The 22,847-nt window shown below is 44.1% G+C and overlaps 1 protein-coding gene across 1 annotated transcript in view; it reads left to right on the forward strand.

Moving 5' to 3' along the window:
• Positions 1-22,847, forward strand: part of Tango6 (transport and golgi organization 6 homolog) — a 176,475-nt gene that overhangs the window by 88,525 nt on the left and 65,103 nt on the right. The window contains exon 15 of the mRNA XM_031341306.1: positions 21,292-21,432. Within this exon, the coding sequence (XP_031197166.1) occupies positions 21,292-21,432 (141 nt within the window). The remainder of the gene's footprint in view (positions 1-21,291; positions 21,433-22,847) is intronic.

A 22,847-nucleotide genomic window follows, 5' to 3' on the forward strand; every position in this document is an offset into this window, starting at 1 on the left:
ATCTGTAACTGTAATGTGTGGGGGTGGAGTGTGGGGCATGGACAAAGACTGGCAAGTTCCCAGAGTTCACTCGCCTTGCCAGCCAGCCTAGTTATTGATGAGCTCCAGGTTCAGTGAGAGGCTGTCTCAAAAAACAAGAAGGGGCTGCCATGATTATTCTTTAAATGTGGAAGCTGCCACACCCGTTGACCCAGCTTCGATCCTCAGAACCCACATGGAGAAAGGACATCACCAGTTCCCACTAGTTGCACTCTGGCCTCCACATATGTGCTATATAGCACATATATGACTCCCCCCACTCCCAAAATATGAATAAATAAGCATGTAATTAAAACATTTTAATTAGAGGGTTAAAGAGATGACTCAGTAGTTGGCATCTCTTCTAGAGGACACCAGTTTGGTTCCCACAATCCACAAGGTGGTTTACAACCCTTGGTAACTCCAGTTCCAGTGTATCCAACACTGTCTTCTGGCCTCTACAGCCATGCACATACAGGGTGCACAGATGACATAGATGAGCGTAAAACATTCATACACAGAGAAGGGAGAGAAATTAAAAGGTAGAGAATGATAGAGGATGCTAGGGGCTAACCACTGACCCTCACATAAATGCACACATATTCACATACACAGAATACACACACACACACACACAGAGAAATCAATGGCCTTTTCCTATGCTTTCTTTAGGCTGTATATGCGTGTGTGTGTGTGTGTGTGTGTGTGTGTGTGTGTGTGTGTGTGTGTGTGTGTGTAGAGTGGGGGGAGAAGAAGGAGAGGGGAAGGGAAGGAGACAGGGAGAGAGTATATGCATCCAGGTGTCTAAGGAGGCCAGGGATGTTGGATCTCCTGAAGCTGGAGCTACAGGTGGTTGTGAGCTGCCATATTTATGTGTGCTGAGAACTGAACCTGGGTCCTACAAGAGAATCAAACTTTTTTTAACCAATGAGTATTTCTCTAGCCCTGAAATGTCTTTAAAAAACAAAATTCGGGAGCTCAAGAGATGGCTCAGAGATTAAGAGCACTGGCTATTCTTCCAGAGGTCCTGAGTTCAATTCCCAGCAACCATATGGTGGCTCACAACCATCTGTAATGCGATCTGATGCCCTCTTCTGGTGTGTCTGAAGAGAGCAACAATGTAGTCATACAAATAAAATAAATAAAACTTTAAGAAAAAAATTAAAAACACAAGTACAAAATTTGTAGAAGAGATTGACAGGCTCATCTTTGGATTCTGTCAGTAGGTAGAACTGAACCAGGGGAAAAGGTAATTGTAAAATATTGTATTATTTTTGTCCTTTTTTTACTCTTAATAGTTAAGTTGATTTATTCCTTTAGCAGTTTTTTTTTTTTTTTTTGGTTTTTTGAGACAGGGTTTCTCTGTGTAGCCCTGGCTGTCCTGGAACTCACTCTGTAGACCAGGCTAGCCCTGAACTCAGAAATCCCAAGTGCTGGGATTAAAGGCGTGCGCCACCACCGCCCGGCCCATTAGCAGTTTTTAATTAAATACTATTGTGTTTGAGAAAGGTGTGGTAGGTATGCTTCAGAGAACAACAGTCATGGCCTGCCTCTGTGGAGTTTACAGTCAGAGGAGGCCGGTGTGATCACACAAATATAAACTTGTCTTGACAAGTGCTGTAAAGAATTGGTATTCTGAAGGATATCCCTGTTTAGGGATATTTCACTGGACAGAGGGGCAGGGGCATGGAACCCATTCTGCAGAGCTGGGTGATTAGTAGTTCACATAGTGACGCCTGGATGGAGAGTGTTTCCACCTGAGGGGACAGTAAAGGCCAATCAGACAGCAAGGGCTATGTGATCACAGCCTTCCCTGGATCCTTAGGGTCAGCGACGTGGGTGGGCTGCGCTGCGGGCTCAGAGCATGGGCAAGCTCCTTCTAACAAGACAGCCTGATCTCTTTCTTAGCAGGTTCTGCTGCTTTAAAACAAACCATGAAGAATCTGAAAACAATCCCTGTCCTAGGCCATCTATTTGCCCTAGGGGGACACTGTCCCCTAGGCCACGCTGTCCTCACCAACACTCACACACAGAGCTTTCTCCTCGCTGCTGACAGGCGTGCTGTTCTCTGTGTCTAATCTGTTTTATGAAAAGCAGCAAGAATGCACGGCTATTCTGTGCAGATCTCTGAGAACACGGCCCATAGCATTATGAAAATCATTCTGACTGCACAGAAGAACAGCAGAGTCCTGCGGAGTTATTTTAGGCCAATAGTTTTGTTTTCAGTTTTCTCTCCTAACAGTGGAATTCATTTTCAAATGAGTCTAACAGCACCAAGCAGGCAGGTGATTTTTTTTTTCCTTCTTTGTGCCTTTCTACTTCTGGCTTTTCATGTTTTCTAGTATGAACATGTCTTGCTTTTATAATCAAGAGAATTTTTTTTAAATTATATGTCTGCTGCAGGAAGCTGAATTGTTTCATGATGACAAGGTTCAGGGACTAGTACAGACTGAAACAGATGGCTCCCTCTGTTGTAGTACCCCCTGGTGACCCTTTTACAACCAGGGATTACCAAAGCACAGAGTGACCATGGCTTCTTCACCATGAAATTATACAAGACAGCAGGAACCTTACTGATAAACCGATGTGGGGTTTTTTCCCCACAACTAGTGCTTTTCTTAATGAAATGGTTGCTTAGAAACCAGACCATAATAATAACTTTTCTATATTTAGTCTGTGAAATGATTCAGTTTGCAAAGTTATTAAGTCAGAGAATGCTAATTAGAGAGAACTGAACTTGCCCATTATTTCTTGTCTGGCAGTTCAGTAACTAAACGGTTAAATCAGCCGCAACTCCTCCAGCATGTGTCTCTCCAGATGCTCCTCATAACAGGGGACCCACCAGGAAAAAACCAGCAGTTCCTGCCCCAATCTTTCCTGGGCCACTCTGGAGTGGCCCGGTGGCGCCTGCCCCCTCACTGCGGTATGTGTTGGGAACTGTTCATGTAGTAGTTATTAGGCTGTTGAGAAGATCAGTTAGGTCAGTGGGTCAAAAATCGTATGTGAAAAAATGAAAATAAACTCAATTGACAATAAGCTCACTGAAGCAGCAGTGTGAAAAGAAGAAGCTAGGACTGGAGCTGGAGATGGTTCAGAATGACAGAACTTAGAAGTGGAAACTGCTCTGCCATTACTGACAATAAGGAAATCTTTATAATCTATTTGGCAGGTAATTAAAGCAAGGATTTTAGTCAGATGTGGTAGTAAATAACCTATAATCCCAGGCAGGATGATGGAGAATTCTAGTTGACCCTGTGCTACATAGTGAAACATTGCCTAAATCAAACAAAAAACATAACTTGAAACTAAATAAAATCTAGGGGAAAGCAGACATCTGCCTTTCATTGATTAGATGACTGTTTAATTCATCTGTCACATAGTAGCACATTCAAAAGCACTTAGAAGCATTAGAGAATGGAAAGGGCAGAGAATGGCCAAATAAACCCCTGAAGAGAGCCAGGGCTCTGAAGGTGTGGACTCAGCGTGAGAACCTGCCTTTGCCCTGCAGACATCTGCCTGAAATTATGCTGTGGGCAAGTTGTAGAAACAAAAACTTGGAGCAACTCCAAGTGAGATTAAACAACAAATCCCCTCTAATGCTAAACTGAGACCCCTAAGGAATCTACCTCAAGTCAGTCAGAGATATTAGTGTGAACCCTACACTGTTGAGTACACCTGAATTTCCTGGCACTTGGGATGTAGAGGTAGGAGGGGCATGAATTGAAAGCTAATCTAGACTCTCTAGCAAGGCCCTGTTTAAAAAAAAAATATATATTGTGGTTTTATGCATGTGTTATCATAACATAAAATTTGACATTGAGCATTTTTCACATTTCATTGGCACTAATTTTATCATAGTATTGTATAGTTATGATCACTACCATTAAAACTTTCAACCTCCAAAACAAATCTTTGCTGACTATTACAGTAACACCCCATTTCTCCCTTTATAATTGGTTTTTCAAGACAGGGTTTCTCTGTATAGCCCTGACTATCCTGGAACTCACTCTGTAGACCAGGCTGGCCTCGAACTCAGAAATCTGCCTGCCTCTGCCTCCCAAGTGTTGGGATTAAAGGCGTGCACCACCACTGCTCGGCTCCATAATAATTCTTAAAGTAATTAGCACAGAACCTCTCATAACCAAACATAAGAAAACAAGGCCCAATAATACTTCAGATATTAGATTTGTTGCTCACAAATGAAGAAGTAATTCTGCTTACTATATTTAAAGAAATACAGGATAAACTTGAAAATAACTTTACGAAGTAAGAAACAACATAAAAACAAACAAACAAACCATCAAACTGATTTTTTTTTAAGGGAACACCTAAAAACAAATAGTAGAGTAACTAAACAAAGACAGACACAATCAAGGAGAGAATTAATGAACCAAAAAGAAAAAAAATTATAGGAAATGAGCACAGAAAATATTTCTAGGCAGAGAAATCAGAAAGAAAATTGAAAAGATTTGACCTCCTAAGGTTTTAAAACACATTTATGTCCAAAAGCCAACGAAGTTTTAATTTAATGGAAAATCTACTCAACAACCAAAGATTTCCTAGGAAAATGACTTTTGAGCATGAGTGTATTGAGATAGAAGATGTATCTATAGTCACTGAGGCTCAGAATGAAAAGAGAAAGTGGCAAATGAGGATCTTCTTTGGAGCCATTAAGGTGTTATACAGTTAAACAGAGCGATGGTCTCCTAAAAATTACCTAGTTATGCATATAGGGTGACTTGGTTTATGTTACATAGGCTATATCACAGTGAACCTCTTCCTCTTACCAAACTGCAACCAGTTAATACCTGTATCACATACGGAGTTCCTAGATATTAATAAGAAAGCTACCTAATAGGTAAATACATAAATAGGCAATTTTAAAATGAAACTTCTGGTTCTCTTTTGGTAAGAAAATTAATTAGAACATTTTGAAATGCAGTTTTGATGTTTGTACCTATGAAGTGGGTTGTCTCTCTTTGAGGAATTCACACTGAGGGTCTAAATGGGAGCTGGATCCTACAGAGGTTCTGTGAAAGCCTGCATGAGAGGCTTTGTGAAGAAAGAGCCTTGGAGGGCTGCACTCGTAGTTGAAAACTTAGTGGGTGGGTTTGTTTGTTTTCTGGAGTGTGTTGCTCGTTTAGTTGGTTGGTTGGGGTTTTTGTTTGTTTATTTTGTTTGAGACCATCTGTCCCAGGCTGGCTTCAAACTCACTATGTGGCCAAATCCTGGGGACCTCCGGCCTTAACCATTTACCACTGAGTTATACATCACCAGCCCCCTTTGTATTTAGTTTTATTTATTTTTCTTTGTTTTGAGACTTCCTCCTAGGCTGCCCCCATCTCTCTATGTAGCCAAGAATGACCTTGAACTTCTGACCCTCCTACATCGGCCATCTGAGTTCTGGGATTATGAACTGTACCACCAGGCCATTTCATGCAGTGCTGGGGCTGGAACGTAGGGCTTCACGCCAGCGCTTACCAACTGTGCTACATCCCCAGCTGGCCATGCTTTTTGCAACAGTTCATCTGTCCATCTTCAAGAAGCCTTGCTTTCATTTTCCATCCTTTCTTTTTTTTTTTTTGGTTTTTGTTTTTTTTCTGAGACAGGGTTTCTCTGTGTAGCCCTGGCTGTCCTGGAACTCACTCTGTAGACCAGGCTGGCTTCGAACTCAGAAATCCACCTGCCTCTGCCTCCCAAGTGCTGGGATTAAAGGCATGCGCCACCACCGCCCGGCTCCATTCTTTCTATATTCCTTTTTTGCCCCCTTTCTTTGAACCCTTATGATGCACAAACATACGTTATAGCCCTGAGTCTTGTGATCATCAACTAGAGAAGCACTGCTGGCTACATTTGTTTTTGTTTTTGTTTTATTACTTTTATTTTTTTTTTTACAGTCCAGTGATTGTCCCCCTCTTGGTTCCCCCCTCACAGTTTCTCCTCTCCCGTGTCTCCAAGATGATGCCCACCCCCCAACTACCAGGCCTCCCCACTCCCTGGGACCTCAAGTCTCTTGAGGGTTAGGTGCATCTTCTCCTACTGAGGCCAGACCAGGCAGTCCTCTGCTGTATATGTGTTGGGGCTGTGGACCAGCTCATGTATGCTGCCTGGTAGGTGGTTTGGTGTCTGAGAGATCTCAGGGGTCGGGTTAGTTCAGACTGCTGGTCTTATGGGGTCACCCTCCTCCTCAGCTTCTAATAGCCTTTCTCTAATTCAACCACAGGGGTCCCCAACTACAGTCCAATGGTTGAGTGTAAGTATCTTCATCTGTCTCAGTCAGCTGCCTTTTGGACCTTTCAGAGGACCACCAAGCTAGGTTCCTGTCTGTAAGCACATCATAGCATCAGTAATAGTGCTGGGCCTTGGGCCTCCCCTTGAGCAGGATTCCAAGTTGGGCCGGTCACTGGATCAACTTTTCCTCAGTCTCTCCACTTTTGCCCCTGCAGTTCTTTTAGACAGGAACAATTCTGAGTCAGAGTTTTTGGAGACCCCATCCCTTCACTTTATGCTCTGTCTTTCTATTGGAGGTAGACTCTTGGAGTTCCCTCTCCCCACTGTTGGGCATTTCATCTAAGGTCTCTCCCTTTGAGTCCTGACAGTTTCTCACCTCCCAGATCTACATTTCTATCACAAAGTAATGATGCTCAGGATCTGCTGATTGGTGAATGAGAGAACTGTCTCCTGACCTAATGCGCACATGTGCATTACTGTTGCTTTAATTAACCATTTACCCCTCCTCCTCCTCCTCTTCCTTCTCCTCCTCCTCCTCTTCCTCCTCCTCCTCTTTCTCTTCCTCTTCTTCTTCCTCCCCCCCTCCTCCTCCTCCTCCTCCCTCCTCTTCCTTCTTTGGTGGATATGGTCTGCATCTTTGTGTGTGTATGAATGTGGGTATACTTGGGGTGGGGACACATGCATATGTGTGTGCATGCATGTGTGTTTGAATATTGACACTGTCTTTTTTTTTTTTTTTTTTTTTTTTTTTTTTTTTTGATTTTCGAAACAGGGTTTCTCTGTATAGTCCTGGCTGTCCTGGAACTCACTCTGTAGACCAGGCTGGCCTAGAACTCAGAAATCCACCTGCCTCTGCCTCCCAAGTGCTGGGATTTTAAAGGCATGCGCCACCACTGCCCGGCTGAGTGTCTTTTTTTAAAATTTATTTATTTATTTTATGTATGTGAGTACAATGTTGCTCTCTTCAGACACACCAGAAGAGGGCACTGGTGTGCCCATTACAGATGGTTGTGAGTCACCATGTGGGTGCTGGGATTTGAACTCAGGACCTCTGGAAGAACAGCCAGTACTCTTAACCACTGAGCCATCTCTCTAGCTTCCTTGAGTGTCTTTCTTGAACCCCACCCCCACTCCACTTTATTTGTTGGCAGGATCTCTTGGTTAACCTTGGGCTTGCTGTCGTAGCCAGTCTAGCTAGCCAGATGGCTTTCCTGTCTCAGCTCCGTCCCAGACTGAGATTATGTGTGCTGCTGTGCACACCCATCTTCCAAGTGGCTCTGGGGATTAGAACCCCATCTTCAAGCTCCTACAGCAAGCGGTTTTCTCACTGAGCCATCTTGCCAATCCTCTTATCTTTTATTTTATTTTTTTCTCTTTTGTGAGACACAGCTTCACTAAGTTGCCCCGGCTGGCTTTGAACTCACATTGTAGTGCTGGTAGGCCTTGGACTTGGACTTTAGGGTACTTGTACTGTAAAGGTCATGTATAGCCTTTAGAGTACAGTGGCTACAGACCTTCACTACCAGGCCTTTTTAAAGATTTACTTATTTTATGTGTAGGAGTGTTCTGATGTTTGTATGTTTGTATATGTGTATGTATGTATGTATATCACATGTGTATGTGGTGCCTGTAGAGGTCAGAAAAGTGCATTTGATCTTCTGGAACTATAGTTATAGATGGTTTGTAAGCCACTGTGGATGCTAGGACTTGAACTGGGGTCATCTAAAAGAGCAGTAGGTACTCTTATTCGCTGAGCCATCTCTCCAGCCCCCTTCATTCTTTTTTTAAATGTAACTAATTTTTTCAAATTTATTTTTTATGTATACGTTTGAATGCCTACATATAAATGTGTATACTATGTGCATGCATGGTGCCCTTGAGGGCCAGAAGAGGACATTGGGCCCTCTGGAAGCAGAGATACAGGTGGTTATGAACTGCCTGATGTGGATACTGGGAATCAAACCTGGGTCCCCTACAAGACCAGCAAGTGCTCTTAACCTTGGAGCCATCTCTTCAGACCCTTTAGCTCAATTTTTAAATAATTATTTATTTCAACCATTTTCATGAATATACTATAATATGATTTTAAGGTTTTAAGCATTAGCATTTTGTTTAGTCAGGATCTCACTATGTAGTCCAGGCTGACCTAGAGCTCACCATGTAGCCCAAACTAGCCTCAAACTCTTGATCCTCACGCCTCAGGCTCCCAAGTCATGGGACCATGGGTGTGTACCACCACTCCTGGATAATTTTGTTTTCCTTTTTACTTCTTTGTTGTGTTTGACTCTTTTACAGTAACCTGTCATTTTGTCACTCTGGGACGGAATCAAATTTTTGACTATAGAAGCAAAGTTATTTAAAATTTTTTTTAAAAAATGTATATGGGTAGTTTACTTGAATGTATGCTATGAACCAGTTGTGCACAATGCCCCTGGATGCCAGAAGAGGACAATGGATCCCCTAGGACTGGAGTTACAGACAGTTGTAGCTGCTATGTGGGTACAGGGAATCGAACTTCCATCTTCTGGGAGAACAACTGGTGCTCTTAACAACTGAGCCCACTCTCTGGCCCCCAACGTCACTCTTTAATGGTCCTCCTTTCTCCTCTATTTACAGATATCTTATTCTCCTTGCCTTTTTCTGTGCCTGTAATTGAACTCATGGCCTCATACATGCTAAACGAATAGTCTGCCTCTAAGCCATCATGTCAGTTCTAAACACATCTTACTATAAGTTGGTACTTTCTGCAGGATTTGAATCTCTGTTTAGGTCTGGTGACCCCTGAGGTTATAGTCACAGTGCTCTTGTGTGCACATGTTTTCAGGAGAGAAGTGCTTCTGCAGCATGTTAACGAGAGCCATGCTTGGGCTCTGGATGACACTGCAGTTACAAGCCTTGTGCCTCGTGGTTGCTGATTTTGCAATGATCACTTTCTCTAAGCCAGTTTTAGCCTTGGGTTCCTGTCACCAGTGCTTGCCTGATCATCTTATTAGTACATCTGCTAGGTGTAACTAAGGGGGAAGGGCACTTTAAGAAGGGCCTCTATCCTGTCTCTGTCACTGGCTGGCGCCCCAGGCATAGGGAGACCCTAAGCAAGTAGAAGATCAGCCCCATCTTGCCCAAGCTTTAGGCCAAGTGACTGCCATCAGTCAGCTGTGCTGATGCAGCAGCTTCTCTGTAGGCCGGAGGTGAAATGGCACTGAAACCCAGGGTTCGGGTGGCCCCTCCTGCCCTGTCATTCAGGTGCTGAATACACAGAGCAGTGGTTACCTGCCTCAGCTTGAGGTTTGCAAGAAGTGTAAAGAAGGTTTTATTTCTTACCTGGAGATGACTCAAGGAGTGAATCAGCTCAAGTTCTCTGGAAAGTCAGGGGCCCTTCTGGTCTTTTTATCAGTGACTGTCTCTTGGTGTGCTTTCTCACTCTGTGAAAGCTGTGTAAAGAGAAGTTAATGAACTATAGCAGTGATCCCTGAAAATGTCTCCAGAGAATTCAGCAAGTGACATCTTTATTTCTCACTCATGAGCAGCTGAAATGCAAGGTGCTCTGAATGCATAGAGCAGTGAAAGCTGTGCCGGTTCACCCTCCCTCCCTCTTCCCCTCCCTCCCTCCCTCCTTCTTCCTTCCTTCCCTTCTTCCTTCCCCCTTCCCTCCTTTCTCCCTCTCCTTCTCTCTCTCTCTCTTCCTCCCCTCTCTCTCTTCCCTCTCTTTCTTTCTTTCTCTCTGTGAGAGAGGATGTATGTATATATACAAGATGTGTATGAGCACCTTTGTGTGTAGTAGGTGTAGCATATACACATGTGTGTACTACAGTGCTTATGTGTAGGTCAGAGGCCAACTTCAGGTGTCAGTCTTGCATTTTCACCTTGTCTGAGATGGTGTCTGTTGCTCACCACTGCAAGCCTCCCATCTCGCCCTAGGAACACGGAGTTACAGATGTCTACTGCTTATCCAGCAACACTTGAGTTCTGAGGATTCAGACTTGGGTTGTAAGACTTACAGTGAGCATTTTGTCCACTGAGCTATCTCCACAGGCCACTTGATGATTTTCTTGATGTCTACTCTCTTCTTGCTTCTCTCTGGGCTCACCTATAAGCTCTTACTTGGTACAGGCAGCCCTAGGAAGATCATGTAGAGGGCTTGTAGTGGCCTATAAAACTGTTGGGTAGGAGAGTTTGAGCAGCTGGCTAAAAAGCAGGCTGAAGCCCTCATTTTCCATTCCCCATTTGTGTGACTCTTCTGGCACTGCCAGTGCTGGCTGCATCTCACATGAGAAGCATTTGTAAACTGCACTGACATCACCAAGTCCCTTTTTCACAAGCTAAATAAATATACCAAGTGGAAAAAAGGATTCCCCAGGAAGCTAATGTGTATTTGGTACACAGAGTGTGGGCCACTCTCCTGTGGACCTTGGGGTCCTGGAGCAAGGCTGGCGTAGCCTGTGCTTGAAAGCATGAGGTTTGCTATCTTTAGGGCTAGAGTGCTGTGAGGCTTATACTATTCCTGTAGTTATCTCCCCAGGCACTGCTGCCAGGTGGGCTGGGGTGTGAGGGATGGCAGTTCAGCTTTGCCCTGTGCCAGCTCTGTTCTCAACTCTCTGTTCTTCACTGTCTCCTCAGTAAAATTAGAAATGATAATGGGTCCTCTTCAGAGGACTGTCTAGCACATCAGTGGGACGGGCACATGTGTGGTGCTTGGTGTTTGCAGGACACTCAGTGTGTGTTAGTAGTTTCCCGTTAATTTCTTATGGATAACATTTCATGGGGCAGAGATACTCATTTGGTAAAGTGCTTGCTGCGCAAATATGAGACCCTAAGATTCATCTGATCCCTCACACTCACGTAAAACCCATATGTGGCCCTGCACACTGATGGTCCCAGTGCTGGGAAAGCAGAGACAGGAGATCCCCAGGGCTCACTAGCCAGTTCAGTCAACTGGTGAGGTCTAGTGTGAGACTTTGTCTCTAAAACTAAAGTGGAGGTGACCAAGAAAGATACCTCACATTGACCTCTGACTTCCACATACATATGCACAGATAATCAAGGCTGGGCATTGTGGCACATACTTGTATTCCCAGCACTCAGGTGGTAGGATCAGAAATTCAAGTCCAGCCTTAGCTACATATGGAATTCAAGACTATTGGGGCTACACAAAACTCTTGCCTCAAAAAATAAGAAGGGAGGATGGTTATAATCATCAGGATGCAGGTTAAATGTGTATAAAATCATCAAGAACAAACTCAGTAAGTGTTTAAAAGAGGAAAAAAATATAATTTCATGATTCAAGGTATTTCTGTGTGGCTGACAGTAAACACAGGTTGTTCACACATTCAAAGTGGAAATTAGGAAACTATTTAAACAAAGTTCACAGTATTACCTTAGGTATGGATTTATTACTTAGATCCTTATTAAAGAGCTCACTGGGATAGTTGAGTGGGTAAAGCACTCGCTGACAAACCTGTTGACCTGAGTTTGATGTGCAGAACCCATGTGATGAAAGCGACTCCCACAAGTTGTCCTCTGCCTTCCACATACCCTCCAGGACATGCTTGAACAAGCGTGCGTGCACGCACATACACACACACACACACACACACACACACACACACACACGGACAAATAAAAATTAGGAAGTGTGAAAAGATTTGACAGCTAGCTAGCTGCTGTAGGTTCCTACTGATCTTCAGCCGCTAGCCACCAGTGTTCGTTAGTTTAGCCCTGCAGTTCTTTAGACTTGACTAACACTATCATGCCCTGTATGAATTTTTGGACTTGTCTGTAGTCAGCATAGCTTTGGAGCCTTCATAATTAAACATCATATTGCCATGCCTGATGTTATCATTCATTGTAATTACAAAGACAGCCGTTGTTCAGTCAAGATCTCCACACTTCCTTGATATAATAACCAGCTTCCCCAGTTTGTGCAATTTCCTGGAATTTTGGTGTTGAAATTATCATTAGTTTCCACCCTAACGAGAACACCCCATATCAGCGGACATACCTGGCTGAGGCACGGCCTCCCTCTTCCTCTCCCTTCTGACTTGCTGACATGGTCTCCATTTCTTTGTAATCTACAGTCACAAGAGAGAATAATACATATCTACATATTGGTGCTTGTTTCTTTGTAATCATAAAGAAAGGTTCTTTGCATCTGATCACTTCTCCTTGCCTTTTGTCTCTTCTCTCTCTCTTTCTCTCTCTTTCTCTCTCTTTCTCTCTCTCTCTCTCTCTCTCTCTTTCTCTCCCCCCCTCCTCCCTCCATTTCTCCTTCCCTCCCTCCTTTATCAGGCTAACCTTAATTGTGTAACCCAGGCTGGCCTTGAATTTATGAACCTCCTCTGCCTCCCAAATGCGAGGATTGTAGGAGTCATCACTGTACTCAGCTGACCACTTCCCTTGACTGTTATTCATTGTTCTTTCAAACTAGAACTTCTCCTACAGATGAATACATATCTTCTTGTCTTTCTAGTTTTTGAAATAAATTTATTAATTACATTGAACAACTTTCTTTGTCTTTGCTGTTATTTGGGACAGCATTTCACTCAGTTGCCCAGGCTTGTCTGTAATTATGCGTCCCAGGCTGGCCCTGAACTTGAATCTTTCCACAGCCTTCTGAGTGCTGGGGTCACAGGCCTATGACTATGCCCAGTATTTGAACACTGTCATCTGCCCTATTTTTATCCCACTAATTTGAAGGCCCAAATATCATTTCCAGCTCTCAATTTTCTCTTGGCAACAGGGTCTTGCTGTAGCCGAGACTGGCTTCAGACTTGTCATCCTCCTGTTGTCTGTCTCTGGGTGCTGGGATGTCAATGTGCACTATTACTTGGTTCACCTCTCTTCCTTTTAGAAGTAGTTTTGTCAAATAATGACCTCCCTGGTTCTAGATAAAATGCTTATATGGATCTTTCTTGTTGAAGAAAAAGTTGGACATCATCTACTCTTTTCTTTTTAATTATTATTCCATTATTTTATGTGTATGAGTATTTTATTTACATGCATGTCTGTGTACTGCTTGTTATATTGCCCATAGAAGCCAGAGGGGTCAGATTCCCAGAAACTCCAGTTTCAGGGACAATTGCAAGCAGCCAGCCGTGTGGGTGCAGAGAATTGAATCCAGGTCTTTGGAATAGCAAGCAGTGAGCAATCTCTTTAGTCCACTCCTTTTCTACACCCGAGAGGTGGGCTGAGTACAAGTGCAGACACATTCACAGTAACCCTATCCTCCTGACAGCATGTGCTTGCTTTTGTTTTGGTTAGGGTTTTTTGAGACAGAGGCTCATACAGCCTAGAATGACCTCAAACTCACTATGTAATTTAATTGAGTATGGCGTTGAACTTGTGATCTTTCTACCTCTACTTCCCAAGTGTTGGGATTACACATGGATGCTACCATGTACAGCCATTCCTTCTCCCCCCTTTTATGTATGTGCACTCTGTGTGTACTCGTGCACAGAGGCAGAAGAAGGTGCTGGTTCTCCTGGAACTGACGTTGTGCTTGTAAGTTTCTATGTGAGTGCTGGAAACAGAACCCTGGTCTTCTGCAAGAGTAACACATGCTCTTAATCACTGGCACACCCCATTCCAACTTTTGACTGTATCTTTAGGCAGTGTTTGCTGCTGGCCCTGTGGGTGTTCATCAGCGAGTAAAGCTCAGTGATCAGCCTGTCTTCTACATTTGCTTCCTCAAGTACTTGTAGCTAAGTTTTTCCAAATGATCCAACAGTTTTGCCAAATGCATATCATTGTTCTGCTCCGTGTTCACTCTGGACTGCAGACACTTGTCTCAGACTTTTGTCATTATTTGTGGACTTACACCTTTCCTTCCCTTCTCCCCACTCGATGTTCCCCTCCCCTCCCCTCCCCTCTCCTCCCCTCCTCCTTTATTGTCACTCGGGAGATATAAGGGAGTTGAAAACATAGATATTTATGGTTATTATGCCACATTTGGTTGCAAATGTGACTTAGATTTCCATGTCTATTCTGGGAATATTTGATAAATGTGTATTTCCTCTGTTTTTAGTACAGTTGAATTTTGAACACACTGTTCTAATCTCAGTTTTCCATTAATAATGGGACTTGGAATTAATTCCGTAACAGCTCTTAAAAAGCTGCTGCTTCATTTATGTGGGGGAGGGGTACATCAGATTTCACTGGATGAATGACCATGATTTAACCAGCTCTCTATTTGTTAGCATTTAATTTGATTTGAGTCACTTCTATTATAAATTGTGCTCCAGTGATGATTTTATGCATAGTAATTATCTACTTGTACTGATGTGTGTTAGAATAAATTTTTAGAGTAGAATTTCTGACTTAATGCAGAATTTAGATAGTTTTTTAACCCAGTAGACCATTTTCTTAAGAATGCAAGACATTCTGTGAAATGTGAAATCTTGACTTTTCCCTCGTTTAGCTCACAGGAAGCCATTTTCTTTTACACTGCAAGGGCAGCCAAAGCCAGTTTGGAGCTGAGACTCTGCCCTTGGCAGTGCATTTCCCTCAGCATTTGAGATATGCCATGCTGTTTTATCCTATTTTTATCTATCTAAAAGCCTGAAAAAGAAGACAAGAAGTGCTCTCTATTTAGATTTTTGTTTAGATCTATTAGGCACTTGGGAAATTGGAGAATGAGAAGTTCAAGGTCATCCTCAGCTATAGAATGAGCTTAAGGCCAGCCTAGGTTACATGAAAAACTGTCTCCACAAAAAGGACGGGGGGAGAAAAGTAATACATAAATATATAAAGGGGGCTAGGTGTGGATGTACATGCACATAATCCTAGCACATGGTAGGTAGAGGCAGGTGGATCTCTGTAGAACAGCCTGGTCTACAGAGTGAGTTACAGGCCTGCAGGTGTGATGTCATTGTGACATCATCATCATTGTCTTTGTTGTCTTCTTCCTCTTCCTCTTCTTGATGTTTGAAGACAGGATTTCTTTGTGACCTTGCCGTACCTGGCTGAGATCCTGTCTTGGGGGTGGGGGGAGATAGAGAGAGATAGAGATAGAGAAAAAGAGAGAAAGGAGGAGGAGGAGGACCAAGATAGTTCAGTGGATAGAGGCACCTGCTGTCAAGCCCTATGACCTGAGTTTAAACTCTGGGATCAACATAGTGGAAGGAGAGAACCAACTCCTGCAAGTTGTCCTCTGACCTGCACATATATACATGGCACATGCACACACACATACGTAAATACATGTAATAAAATATTTAAATTGTACATGTTTATACATAGCATACCATGTAACATTTCAACACATGTAGGTAATAACTCTCAGAGATACTATCCTCACTTCGCTCATCATAGGGTTCATCTGTGTGTACAGTTTAAGCTAGAGATGTAGTAAATGGCCCTGGTGAATCCCCAGCACTAGAAAAAAGAAATAATCTGTACAGTTCAAGAAATCCAAATGTGGTAGTGTGGTAGTGTGTAATGATGATTATATGCCATCATTTGGGAGGCTGAAGCAGGAGGATCAGAAGTTCAGTAGCCTGGGCTAAATAAATCATGAAATGCTTCTTTAAAACAATAATAGCAACAGTTTTTTTCCTTATTACAAAGTGCTGGAATTTAAGTCATGTGTCATCATACCCAGATATTTTTTCAAAGGTTAAAAATAAAAGGATATGCGTGTGTGTGTGTGTGTGTGTGTGTGTGTGTGTGTGTGTGTGACAGAGAGAGGAGAGAGAGAGAGAGGATATATATGATATGCTGGAGCTCTTAGAAGCGAAAGCATCAGAGCCTTTGGAATTGGAGGGTGACCAGAACTAAACTCAGGTCCTGTGAAAGAACAGTTCATACTCTTAACCTCTGACCTCTCTCTAGCCCCAAACAATTTTTTTTTTTAAAAAGAGTACAGTTGAGTAGTTTTTTTATAGTCATAGGATGAGTGCCATTTTGACAGTCAGTTTTAGAGTGTTTTACATCACTGCAGAAAGACTCTGTATCCAGTAGTGGTGGCTCATCATTCATCCAACTCCACAGCTTTAGCTAACCACCTTATCTGTATGCAGAGTGGCTCATGTAAATGGTGTGTATCTGTGTGGTTCCTATGCCCCTTACAGTTTTGTTTGCAGAAGCCCCTGAGGAGTTTAAGTGAGTGGGTCACTTTGGGTGGTTGTTATCTGCTCAGGAAAAGGGAGGCAGGTTAGTTGTGAAGTCTAGATGGCTTAGCTGTCTCCCGAAAAGGAGCCAGTCAGCACCACCATTTAGAGCTGTCCATCTTACAATGATGCAAAGCCAGCCTTCCCCTGCTCTCACTGTTTCCCGTGAAAGGCTCTACAGACCACTTGGCAGCCTGATAAGGGATTATCTGGGGGGAGAAACAGTTACTTTGCAAGGCTGCTTGTTATGTTACAAGATGGACTTTCAGGAAGTTTCCCCGTTGAACCAGTTCACCTATGCCCTATGCTGTGACTAGCATGGAGCTAAATCCCATGAACCCTTGTGGTTTGGCTTTATCTTTACTCTGCACATCTTACCTGCTACATAGCACCCCGACAGCAGTCATCTCCTGTAGTCAGAGTAGAAGGCACCTTGATGGCTCATGTGCTGACCATGAAGTTGGCCCATTTTTCAAATTACAAAGGGAATTACCAGGTGGGAGGGGCCAAAGGTTATGTGTGGTTTAAAACAACCTCGGCATGATAAAATTAGAGTAGTAACCATCAAAATCTAAATTAAATAAACGCAATCTCATCCTTTGCACTGTCATGGTTCTTGCCTTTATATGTGGTTCTTACTGCCTGGTGAGTAAGGCTGGCGCATCCTGTATCCCACAGATAACTCTAAGGTAACAGCTGCATTCTAGAAGGAAAACCTCAAGTGGTAGTCAGAGGGCCCTCAGTAGTTGTCTGTGGAGTGGCCTAGCAGGAAGATGATAAACTTGACAGGTGAATCCAGGACTGTGGGAAGTAGGCTGTGCTTAGCCATTGGTGCCCTTTTTGTGGAAGACTTGGGTAGTTAATGCTGCTGCCTGCTGGAGCTTCAACTTTAGCATTACAGAAAGAGAAAAGAGCCAGGGGGTGGCACACGCCTTTAATCCCAGCACTTGGGAGGCAGAGGCAGGTGGATTTCTGAGTTTGAGGCCAGCCTGGTCTACAGAGTGGCCAGCCTGGTCTACAGAGTGAGTTCCAGGACAGCCGAGGCTACACAGAGAAACTCTGTCTCAAAAAAACAAAAACAAAAACAAAAACAAAAAAAAGAAAGAGAAAAGAAAAGAAATCTAAAAGAGGGTGTCCCAGCTAGGGTTCTATTGCTATGATGCACCATCATTACCAAAGCAACTAGGGCAAGAAAGGGCTCATTTGACTTATGTTTTCACGTCATAGTTCATCACTGAAGGATGGCCAGGACAGGAACTCAAATGGGGCAGGAAGCTGGAGGCGCTTGAGCTATTTGCAGAGGCCATGCAGGGTGCTGCTTACTGGCTTTCTCCTCATAGCTTGCTCAGCCTGCTTTCTTATAGAGACTAGGACTCTATAAGCTGAGGATGCCATTACTAATGGGCTGGGCCTTCCCCCATCAATCACTAATTAAGAAAAGGTCCTGCAGCCTGATCTTATGGAAGCATCATCTCAATTGAGGTTCCCTCTCAAATAACTCTAGCCTATGTCCAATTGACACAAAACTAGCTGGCACAAGAGGTTAGAAGGTTGGAGAACTGGGAAAAAAGACAGAAAGAAAGGAAAGGAATGGAAAGGAAAGGAAAGTCCAGGTGATGGCGGTGCACACCTTTAATCCTAGCACTTGGGAGGCAGAGGCTAGCAGATCTCTCTGAGTTCAAGGCCAGCCTTGTGTACAGAGTGAGTCCAGGGCAGCCAATGTTACACAAAGAAACCCTGTCTCGAAACATAAGCTAGGCTTATTAGCATCTGTGTCCAAAAAGTGCTGAGCAGCAGTCAGACCTGGAGGCTCAGAGAATCTACCCAGGCTCTTCCCTTCCCTCCTCCCATAGCCTGCTTCTCGTCTCTATGGTGGTGTCTTGCTGGGTAGGTTTTATCTTCACAGTGGCCACTGGAAGTCCAGGACACTAAACAAAGGGATGCTGAACTACCTTTCTTGGGGTTCCAATCTGAATTCTAGACTCCTTGCCCATTCCTGAACCAATCATTGTGGTAAGGATGGGGCAGGGTGTTGTACTTTGCCAACCTGAGGTCTGAGTCACAGCCAGAGTGAGGGCAAGTGGGTTACCAGCACACTGAAGTAGCACTCAGACAGAGACTGGAAGTGTGGACCACTGATTCCCAAAGGAACCCCAGGGTGTCAGGAGGCACAGGTGGACACAGCCAACATGCCTGAGCTTGTTTGGCTAGGATAAGATGTCTGACGAAGTAAATAACTATTTCTGCTAAAGACTAGAGAAAGAGAGAAAATAGAAATAAACGCTAGCAGGGGGAGACATTAGGAGAGGATGGTTTCAGAATCCTAGATAACAGAGTTCTGTCCAGCAAACGCCACTTCCCCCACTGTTCACCCCAAAGCATAGCTCTATTCCTCAAAGGAAATACCCACAGGATCTGAGTGTGGGCCCCGAATGAAAAGTGGCCACAGCAAAGGCTTGCCGTCCATCCTTCCTTTTTCTTAGTAAACCATTTACCTTTTCCTTAAGCCACAGACATATTTCCTAAGTTAGAATATTCCCTTATTCTACCTGGAACTTCCAAAGACTTCATCAGTTTACACAGTAGAGTGAGCTGCATTCTCTTCACATCACAGCCTGAAACTCCACATGAGCAGAGCTTCTGCTTAGATGATGTTTGAGCCCACATGCAGAGGTTTCTCAGGCTCCTTGGAAGACAGTGGTGCCAGGAAGCTAGAAAAGAGGGTGGGTAGACAGGTCAGCCCTCAGCAGGTGCAGAGTGGAGACAGTGGGTGTCATGTAAATGAGAGTAGAGTGGATTCACAATCTATACTATAGAATGGAGTATGCAGCTGTTCCTGAAGATGCGCAGGTTAAACAGAGAATGCAAACCTGAGTATAAATAATATAGATCCCAAAGTGCTGCTGCTTCTCCTGAGCCATCCTTTCTTGGCTGCCACCTTCTCTTCCTCTTCCTCCTCCTCCTCCTCTTCCTTCCTTCCTTCCTCTGCTTCCTTCCTTCCTCTGCTTCCTCTCCTTCTCCTCCTCTTCCTTCCTGCTCCTTCCTTCTCCTCCCCTCTTTTTTCTTCTCTTTCCCTTTGTGGCTTTTAAAACAGTTTCAGTTTGTAGCTCTAGCTCTCTGGAATCTACTATATGTAGCCTAGACTGGCCTCAAACTCCTGCTTCTTCTGGACGCTATGATTACAGGTGTAAAGCTCCGCATCTGGCTTTTTGAACCCTTTCTATTCATTCATTCATTGACTCATGAGCAAATAGTTACTGAACACCTACTGTGTGCTGGCCTGTTTCTAGTTGTTGGGGATACAGCAGGGAATAAAACAAAACCATTGACTACGTGGTCTGCATTGCAAGAAGAGCAAACAATCCATAAGGGAGAATGTGAGCTGAACAGCAGTGCTCTGTGCTAAGAAGAAAACGGAGCGGGTGGGAGGGTCAGGTGAAGGTTGGATGGAGACTGCTACCTTAGGAGGTGGGGAGCGAGCCAGCATCTGCCAGAGAAGTCCCTGCTCTAGCAGAGAAGTGAGCCCCCCAGAAACAGGACCAGGAACAGCTTGCTGTACTAAAAATTAAAAATAACAAACAAACAAACTAAGTAGGCAGAACTGTTCAGGACAAAGGAGCAGAGAATAGCATAATCAAAGAGGGCTCCTTGGTCCTTGGATTTCAGAGATGGGGATGAGGCAAGAGGGAGAGTAGACAGAGGAGGGGATGATAGAGGAGGGGATGAGGTTTCTTCAGGAGAAAAGAGAAACCATTGAGGGGTTGGCACAGAAGAATGAAGGGGCCTCATTTGTATTTTTAAACAGTTGTTTCCACCATATGGAGTAAGAGTGGAAGAACAAGGCAGAACAATTAGAGGGTTAGAAAAACTGGACCTGGGATTGGGGACCTGAGAAGCTGAGCTACAAGCAGGAGACCTCAGAAACATTTCCTTCTCTATGTATAGCTTTCTTTTTCCTGGCTGCAGGAGAAATGTACATTCTTCCTTTAGAAGGTGATAATCTTTCCTCTCAGAGCAAGAGCATCTCTACAGTTAGAAGAGCAGCGGGCTTATTCTCTAAGGTCAATTCTCCCTTTACTGCATCCATGCTGGGGTTGAGTATAGAGCTGGGCTCAGATATGCTAGCACTTTTGTAAGATACATACTGTGGAGGCCCTGCATGGATGGAGGAAGGGATCCAGAAAATTGGCCATCAGCTGAGATCTGATACCTGGCCGTGCCCAGAAGGCTCTGAAAATGGGAAAGTTGCTATCACAATCACACTTTTACAAGAGAAATCAGACTGTAATGAAGAACTATAGCAAAGGCATGAAGTACTACTGTGCTTGGGGCTGAAGTACACAGACCATTTCCATGCATCAAACCCTAGAATCTTAAAATCTGGAGAACTCCTAGTGGTCCCTTGCTGCTGTGCAAATTCCAGCCATGACTTATAGTGATGTAGCCTGTGCTGCCAATGTCCATAGCTTGTAGATTACAGAATGTCCATGGCAGTACCTCAGAGCCCTGGATAGGATTAGTAAATCCAGAGATCTGGGCTTCCAGTCACCACCTTCCACTTACAAGGATCATCTGTCCAAATAGAGCAGCCTTGGCCTGGGTTTAAGTGTGGGCTGCTGAGATGGCTTAGAGTCAAGGTGCCTTGCCACCAGGCCTGATGGCATGAGTTCAATACCCAGGATGCAGGTGAGAGAAAGGACAGAACTAACTCCTATGCTTGTCCTCTCTCTCTCTCTCTCTCTCTCTCTCTCTCTCCCTCTCTCTCTCTTACACACACACACACACACACACACACGCACACACGCACACGCACGCACACACATAAATGAATGTAAAAGTAAATAAATAAATCTTTGTATTCACCCCATTGCAGGATATCTAGATTTACTTGCCTCTCCATTCTAAATAATGAATTCTTTCTTTCTGTTTTGAATCCCAGGGGTTGCCCTTCTCTCAGATGTGTACCCTGAAGAAATCTTGGTTGACCTGTTGTTCAAATACGACAGTGGCAAAGACAAGCACACCCCAGAGACCAGAATGAAAGTTGGCGAAGTCCTGATGAGAGTTGTCAGAGCTCTAGGTGGGTTTTGTTTGTTTGTTTGTTTGTTTGTTGGCTTGCTTGTTTGTTTATTCCATTCCTCTGGAACAGGGCAGTGTGGTACTGCTCTGTCTGTGTACTGGAAGGCTCCTTCTACTAGAAGGTGAGGACAGATCAGTGGTGGTGGTGGTGTTTAGGGATTGAACACATACTCAGCAAGTAAATCTAGGATAAGATTGTTTCCATTCCTATGGCTGCTTAGTTTCTCTACCCAAGAGCTGTGTTTTTCTGGGGTCTGCGCTTGGGATAGGCTCTCGATATGCAAGAGAGACATTGTTGTTCAGGCAGGCAGGCCTCCATATCACAGCCTGCTGCCTCAGCCTCTAGAGCGCTGGGATTATAGGTGTACTCCACCATGCCCAGCTTTGAGACCCAATGTTTAATGGACCTGAAAAGAGACACTTCACACCCGAGAGCAGCAAGCACACAAGGGTGAATGTCAAGCAGGCCAGGGAATGTAGAACTGGTGAGGACTGTCTGCCGTGCCAGGTTGTCACTGTGTATGGTCTCAACCATATTCCCAACCAGTCTTTTAAGCATGTTGTTAGAGCTGTGGTGGGTGTGAGGCTGTGGCTCAGCTGCCTTTAGCAGTGTGTCCAAGAGTCCTTCACCGATGAGTGATAGCATGAAGAACTGACCCACCAACTTGAAGTTGCTCTCTGTCTATAAGCTGAGAGCTGTGCTTGTTACTCTGGCTGCAGAGGTATTTTCTGTGAGCTGCTTCTGGCTAGGTTAATGATCCTCTTCCCTCCTTCCTGGTGCCTCTTCACTCAGTGTCCGCATGCACAAATGAGGCCAAATATGACATACCATATAAAGCCATATTTGAGTAATAAAATTAAAAGAAGCAAGTAGACCTAGTGACACAGGACTGTGATCCCAGCTACTGAGGAGACTGAGGTGGAGGCGGGGGTATGTGTGTCACAGTTTGAGTCCTGCCTGCCCTTATAGAATGAGTTCAAGAACAACCTGCCCAACTTAGTGAAACCCTATCTCAAAAGTTAAAAGAGGCATGAGGATGTAGCTCAGTGGATGTAGCTAAACTCTGTAAGGGTTTAGGTTCAATCGCAAATATGCCCCCCCCCCAAATAAAACAAGGTTAAGAACAACAGAAACCGTAAAGGGGGTGCTTGAGAGGTGGCTCAGACACCAGGCAGCCCTGGCTGTCCTGGAACTTGCTCTGTAGACCAGGGTGGCCTCAAACTCATTGAGATCCACCTGCCTCTGCCTCCTGCATGCTGATGTTAAAGGTGTGTGCCACTCCTGGCCAGTCATAGCTTTAACTGTCTTGTTCACATCATCGTCCAATACCCATAATCTGAAAATCTGAAGTCCCAAAAGGTCCAAAATTTGAACTTTTTACATACTTGTCATGATGTAATAAGTAGAAATTTCTG

Source organism: Mastomys coucha, unplaced genomic scaffold (assembly GCF_008632895.1).
Source record: "Mastomys coucha isolate ucsf_1 unplaced genomic scaffold, UCSF_Mcou_1 pScaffold22, whole genome shotgun sequence".
Lineage (NCBI taxonomy): Eukaryota > Metazoa > Chordata > Mammalia > Rodentia > Muridae > Mastomys > Mastomys coucha.